General features: G+C 38.5%; 1 protein-coding gene across 1 annotated transcript; it reads left to right on the top strand.

Moving 5' to 3' along the window:
* Positions 1 to 223: 223 nt before the first annotated feature.
* On the top strand, positions 224 to 5,281 carry LOC149004737 (mannan endo-1,4-beta-mannosidase 2-like). Its single transcript, XM_089168516.1, has 5 exons — positions 224 to 1,480; positions 2,406 to 2,603; positions 3,656 to 3,778; positions 4,022 to 4,233; positions 4,437 to 5,281. Exons 1-5 carry the CDS (start codon positions 1,124 to 1,126, stop codon positions 4,849 to 4,851), a joined length of 1,305 nt encoding a protein of 434 aa, XP_089024642.1. The 5' UTR covers positions 224 to 1,123; the 3' UTR covers positions 4,852 to 5,281.
* The last annotated feature ends 2,129 nt before the right edge of the window (positions 5,282 to 7,410 follow it).

Consider the following 7,410-nt stretch of genomic DNA (forward strand, 5'->3'; position numbering starts at 1 on the left):
AAAAGATATAAATCATTGACATCTTATAATGTCTATAGTTTATTTTTGGATGAAATGATGACTGTGTTATTCAACTTAAATATCATACCAACATTATGTTTAATGCCCAAAAATAGAAGAAATCAATCTTTTTCTTCTTCGGAAAACAAAAGCATTGCCTGAAGAGAGAAGCAAGAGACCAAATTTCTCATCGGCTTGCTAACAAGTGAAACTAGGAATCTTGGGACAGTGAAAGCAAATATCAATTTCCATTATTTTAGAGGTTTAGGGTTTGACAGGTTCTTCTTCTAGTCTTGCCTTACCCATCTCGGAACTGGGATTGCCTAAACAATAAAATTAGGTTAATATCCAAAGTTGCAAAGATGAGCAAGACCTTCGGTCTCAGTTACTCCTGTCTCTCTCCACATGGGTTCGATCGGAAAAGCATTTGATGCATCAATTATCAATAATTAGTGTCTCAACTCTCTGATTTCTTTGATTCTTTTTTTTAACATATATAAATGTGGAAACAAGCACTTTGATGAGTTTGACAGATCCATGTTCCAAAGACTGAAATTGGAATTTTTCGATGCGCAGAGAAATATTGAATTGGAAGTTAACTTGTGGAAACAGCCAAACAGGTAGAGGTAGCCCACTAAGCTGGCTCGATATCAACATTCCACCCCACCTCCATACCCTCCACCTTCCTCATTCATCTCCTTCTCTCTGATTTCTTCTGCCGATCTCAGTGTAGATAGTAACATTACATCTTATGTCATCATATATAAAACCCATCAAACCAGGATTACAAAAAACCCACAAATGAACGAATCTGTCTCTCTGTTCCATAGTTTTGGTTTAGTTTATAAGTTTTTGGTTGAATTAGATTGTGGGTATCTCTAATCTCTGAAATGCCTGCTTTTTAAGGATTCGGGTTTTGAGTATATCTTCTAGTTGTTTCTACAGTTCAAAATCTGTTGTGGTTGCTCTGTAATTTGTTGATGTAAGGAATTGGTTTCGTTTAGGTCGTTTAGGTCTTATTGATTTTTTGGGTTAGAGATCAAGGATTGAAATTTGAGCAAGAAAAGAGATTTCGCCTCCGAAATTTGAGTTCTGTTTTTGAGGACATTTCGCGAGAGAAACGATGGTGACAAGCAATGGGCTGTTCTATCCACTGATTGGTTTTGCATCCTGTTTCGTTCTCATGTACATGTTCTTGGGGGATTTGAGCTTCAGCAGAGATCAGAAGCCTGTGATGTCATTTGTGGAAACAAATGGGGTTCAGTTCATGGTGGATGGGAAGCCATTCTACGTTAATGGATGGAACTCCTATTGGTTAATGTATATGGGTGTGGAGCACAATACCGCGCATAAGGTCAGGGAAGTGTTTCAGTTGGGTGCCAAGATGGGTCTTACTGTTTGTCGAACTTGGGCTTTCAACGATGCAACTTACAATGCCCTCCAGATCTCTCCTGGTCAATTTGATGAGCGCGTTTTCAGGGTACATCAATTTTTCCTTCTCTTTTTTTCCATTCTTCGCTGCTTTGTTTCTTTATCATTTCTTTTTCTGTAAGTTATGTGTGTTGGATACCTGTGTTTCTCTTCTGAGATCTGTAAGCGGAAATGGAACAAAGCTGTCAAATCCGGGGGAGGACTTAGATTCAGCACTTGCATTATCTCCATTACATATGGTTTGAGATCTTTGATTGGAATTGATCGTTCTAGTAACTTTTAATGAATTGTTTAGAGGCATTACAAAAAGTTGTTTTCTTGAATTGCCATATTGTATTGCATACATCATCATTGCGGCTGAATTAGATTATTTATGAGAACCGTAAATAATACCTTTTGGTTTTTGAACGACAAACCCATTTTTATCTATTTGTTTCTTCCTATTCTAATTCATGGTCATCAAACAAGCTGAGCCAACCTTTTATTCACTTATGGCTGATTCAAGCAATAAAGGTTTAGTGCAGATTTGCCCGCATGAGATTAATTTTTTGGAGGAAAAGTTTGAGCTCCACCATATTATAGTGGCGGATGTCATGAGTGTTGATCTTTTTCTCATTCTATTTATTTGAATATGCATTTATATTCCTTTTCTTTTTCTTTTCTTTTCTTTTCCTTTTTTTTTTTTTGGGGGGGGGGGGGGGTGTGGGGGTGTGTGCTAAAACTTGAACTTATCTTCAAATGTACATTACTTGTGGCTTATGTTGCACATAGGTTTTCTGACTGTTATACGTGCATTCATGATGTTTGTTAAAGCTGGTTACACAATACCTGATAAACAATGTCCAAGTGTTCTAAATTTCCACCTTTGCCATACCTCCATCATTAAATCATCTGTTGTGTATCTTGCCATGTCTTGCTTTAAATCCCTTATCTAGTTTCCTTTTCTTGCAATTAATAACTTTGAAGAATGGCAGGCTCTGGATTATGTCATTGCAGAAGCAAGACAGCATGGTATAAGGCTGATTCTTAGCTTGGTTAATAACTTGCAAAATTTTGGTGGGAAGACCCAATATGTCAAATGGGCATGGGAAGAAGGCGTTGCTTTGACATCTTCTAACGATTCATTCTTCTTTGATCCATCCATCCGCACTTATTTCAAGAACTATGTCAAGGTAGGCTCTATTCCCATGTGAATTTAGTATGTTTACCATGAGGAAAAAAATCTTTAATTCTATATGAATACGGCAAGAACGTGGCATTGTGGGGTGCTTGATGGGTAATTTATTCTGAAGATACATTTGTCATGACATGAAGATTCAAGTATTTGGCATATACATTGCTAATTTTGAAGTATATGAACTTAGTTTAACTTTATTGTTGTGAAATAATTTGCAATTTTTAGATGATTGCTATGCTAGAGATTCTTCCAAAAGAAGTTTAAAATGTTTCCACAATATAGGTTATAGGTTTGGCAATCTGTTTGCAATATCTGGAGAAACACCCACCTGGTCATTCAATTTGTGTGTGTCAGTATGTGTCCTGTCGGTGTACCCTTTTAACTGTTGGTCACAAATGATGAAATTGATAGTCTGAAGTGAACCTTGAGGGTTTCAATTAGTCAGACAAGCATGGAATCTGCAGGGAATGAGAGAAAATTATAATAATAAAAAAAAAGGGAAAACCTTGATCAATGATATCAAGTAAGCCTTATCCAACTTTGGATTGGTATACCTATTAGCTTACTTGGTATGATGGGGGGGGGGGGGGGGGGGGGGGGGGAATCTTTGGATTGAATACCCAAAATTGTTATGCAATTCCAGGATATATAATCTCTATAATTATAACCCAGTCTGTCTTTCTTTTTTTTCTTAAGTGTCTTCACCTACAAAATGCTAAATTCCATTGGACCAAATTAACTTTGTGCAACTTGTTTTTTATTTTTGCCTTGGAGTGAGACTGGCAAGTTCATGTATTCACGATTAGAACTGTGCCATTTAAACAGCGACATCAAATTGCTCTCTCTGAGGCCACTTTTAGTTGTAGCCAGTTGGAAGGTCTAATTTGAAGGAGAATTATTTCCTTAGAGCCTTGAGATCATTGTAATCTGATAATCATCTAGGATATTTAGTTGGAAACTTGTCTCCTTTTGAGATCATTATAAACATTCAAGGTAATTGCGTTGATATCAGTACTTTTTTTCACTATAATCACTTCTCATTTGCAGGCTATTTTGACGAGGAAGAACAGTGTCACCGGAATCGAATATAGGGATGACCCCACTATCTTTGCATGGGAGTTGATGAATGAACCCCGTTGTTTCTCAGACCCCTCTGGTGATACCCTCCAAGTAAGTCACCGACCCTGCTATCTGTAGCAACTAAACAACACTACATGTTTGAATTCCAACTAACCCATAAGGCCCAGAAAGGGGCTGCTTACATTTGATTAAGCTGTTGGAGATATATATTTGTAGCTTTACTCAGTAGCTCAAAGTCAGAATCTTCTAATGCTTGGAAAACAATGCTTAAGGTTCTAATATGAAGTTTATTGTGTCCTGAGTTTGATGTAATCATCTCTTGAAGAACTGCAGGATTGGATTGAAGAAATGGCTCATTTTGTGAAGTTAGTTGACAAGAAACATCTAGTGACTGTGGGGCTTGAAGGATTTTATGGTCCTACAAGCCCAGCAAAGTTGAGTTTGAACCCAGCAGACTGGGCAGGTGCTTTTGGGACTGATTTCATTCGAAATTCCAAGATTCCAACCATTGACTTTGCGTCTGTTCACGTTTATCCTGATCACTGGTAAGCATTGAAAATCACACCGAACTGTTGTGATTTTCTTCTCTACAAAGATTCAAATAAATATGGGGTTGAAAACCTGCATTAGTGAAAATGAAAGCTAGATCGTCTAGCCAAAAGAAAAACTTGCATCTCCTTTGACTTCTTTTGTGTGATCCACTTAAAAATATAAAATTCTTACATTTTGGTTGTTCTTCTTTATGTAGGTTTAAGGATGAATTAGATCCTGAAGAGCAAATTATATTTGGTTCAAACTGGGTGAAGTCTCACATTGAAGATGGTGACAATGAACTCAAGAAGCCTGTCATGTTCACTGAATTTGGGTTGTCGGACAAGAAAAAGTATTTCCAACCGTCTCATCGGGAAAAACTTTATAAGACGATATATGACAGTATTTACAAGTCAGCAAAGAAGAGGAGGTCAGGAGCAGGGGCATTAATTTGGCAGTTCATCGTCGGAGGCATGGAAGAGTATGATGACGGCAACGGAATGGTGCCATGGGAGAATCCATCCAGTTACAATATGATGGTAGGGCAGTCATGTAGGCTGGCTAGAGTCCTGGGAAGGCAAGATCAATTACAAGGAAGCTTGAAAAGTACTTGTTCCAAGATGGTGGATTAGTGCTCTTTCTTTCTTTTTTTTTTTTAATCTTTTTTGAAATTTGATTTTGATGCTTGGGGAATGTTTTTCTTCATGTTTTTGGCATAGTTTGCTCAAGGGTTGCAGACATCACTGCCCTTGCTTAATTGCAGTTAGGTTGCCTGATTACAAAAATAGCCCTGTAACCTTTGTCTACCTACCACATGTAAGTGCTTTACTCAATTGTATATCAGAAAGGGTTCTCTGAGCAAGCAGCATGGAGGAATTCACTAATGAGATGCAATGGATTGGTTTATATTTCATAAACAGGAGGACAAAAAGGTCATTTAAAGTGGCTATTCATGTTTTGCTGTCTTTTAAGGATCATCTCTAATGACCTTTCCTAATTATCTCTATTATACAAGTTTGTCAATACTATCATACTTCTTTCAACCCTTGTTTGATTGGATTTTAAAGTCTAGTGTTTTGGCAGGCTGTGCTCGATTTTATCTAGTGACCTGCCATGACTGCTGAAGTACTCAATTCTCTCCTGGTTGACCCTGATTGGATCCCTATCCTTTGATTGTCCTCATTCCTGAGCCAAGCCTTATCTGACATAGCCTATTATTTGCCTGGCAAACAATCATGCATATCAAGTAACATTTTGGCAAATTTGATTTTATCATTTTGGGATTTTGGTCTCGTCGTAACCCGCAAGCCAAAATCTTGAATTCAGACTCCTACTTGGACTCAAAGACAATCAGAGTCCGAATCCTCTCCCTTGACGGCTGTCGACCACAAACTATGCGCTGGGAGGGGAGCCACAGTGTGCTGGTGGTGGGCCCACTTTCTTAAATTTTTTTTTATTCTTTTACTTGTGGGCTCCCATGTATTTGTGGTTATAAAGCCATCGATGGAGCACCTCTGTCAAGAGAGATGATCCACATTCAAACAATCAAGTCCATCAATGCCAAACTTACACCCCTAACCCAGCATTTGGGAATGAATTTTCTAGATGGATCATGTCGCATATGTCCCAAAAATTGGAGTGACATCAAGATATGTGAGTACATCCCCATTGTAAGCCTCCTCAACACTCCCCAGAGGTGACCCAGATTCACCAAAGAAGCCACTGGATGACCCAGATTCAGTGTTGCGCATTAATTATCAGCACTGAAGTTGAGCCCTCAATGGGATCAGCCCTGGGTCAATGGAGGCTCTTCAGTGAGCAATGGCCTTCAAGGTGTGACCTTTCATGAAAGTGCAGATCTACTCCATGGTTATAGAGTTTAGGCACGAGGGTCGATTCGACTACTGATTCCGGAATTTTTCAGCCTCAGTGAATCCCAGTTTGATCGATTATTTTCTGGTCTTAAATATTGATGAAGCTTGGAATTCTGAAACACAACGAGGAAGAGGCTGCTGCAGCTTTTGAATAAAATTTGATCATTTCCACGCAAATTAAACACGTCTCACTGGTCCAGCTGATGGCATTTAACGCCTGCCATGGACAACGGTTACAAAAGCCTTCCATTTTTTTTTTCTGTAAAAACAAGCCTTCCATTCTTTCGGGTAAGAAAAACGAGTGACTTGATCACAACAAGCATAGAAGACAAGGAGATGAGAGATTAAGAATGAGGTTGGATTTTTTTTTTTTTTTTTTTTCTTTTTTGGTAAAAAGTAAATTTATTTAGGAGCAAAACACGTAGAAGATTGATTCGATCACCTACGGATCACAGCGAAGAAGGCCTCAAAGTTAAAGGATTGATAACCAATTTCTTTTTTGAAGAAGCCGGGGGGTTCTTTTGTTGCGTGTTTGGTTCTGGCCTTGGTTCCCTTTTTCCTTTTTTTGTGTTTTTTGCGGTCCCCCTTTCGTGGTCTTTAGCCATTGAAAACGATTGCATAAGAACATGTTTCTCAGAATGGAAACGTTACCAAATGCATACTAAGGAATCTGTTACTATGTTTGGCCCCAAGAAATTTTTGAGAACACACAAGAAACAAGCTAGGCCTTAAAAAACACAATATCATCTAAGATGGGTCTAATAGAAACATGACTATGGATATCAACATTTTGAAGTCGATTTAACACCTCGAGGCAGTCAGATTCACGTATGACATACATAGTCCAGCCCATGGATTTTGCTTGCCCAGCGGATTCTCCAAAACTTCCAACAAACCTCTCTTAAGAGCCAGTGCTCTCCTTCGTTAGTATTCTTGAAGTTAGCCACCTCTGAAATTGCAAAACATGGATCTTCCAATGGAATCTCCCAATGGAATCTCTACAGATCACTCCAATAACCCCTTTGTACTTCACTTTTCTTCCAAGATGCATCACATGAAATTTTCAGCCAAGACTCTTCTCTATCTTGTCTACCATTTACTTCATGGATTTGTTGCTTCGGACCTTTCATACTCTTCAAACGCACGCATTAACAGCCTTGACAATTACCTCACAGGAGAGTCTTTTATACCCGTGAAGATCAAAGAGGTTGGATTAGATTTTAGCCTTTTAGGTTTTCGCTAGACAAGAAAGACTTGAAGAGAATCACAGATGGGTTTCTCTCTCTCTTAAAACTGGTAAAACGAGGGAAAACATCC

This window comes from Hakea prostrata, chromosome 9 (genome assembly GCF_041222555.1).
Source record: "Hakea prostrata isolate BN-2017 chromosome 9, UWA_Hpros_2, whole genome shotgun sequence".
NCBI lineage: Eukaryota > Viridiplantae > Streptophyta > Magnoliopsida > Proteales > Proteaceae > Hakea > Hakea prostrata.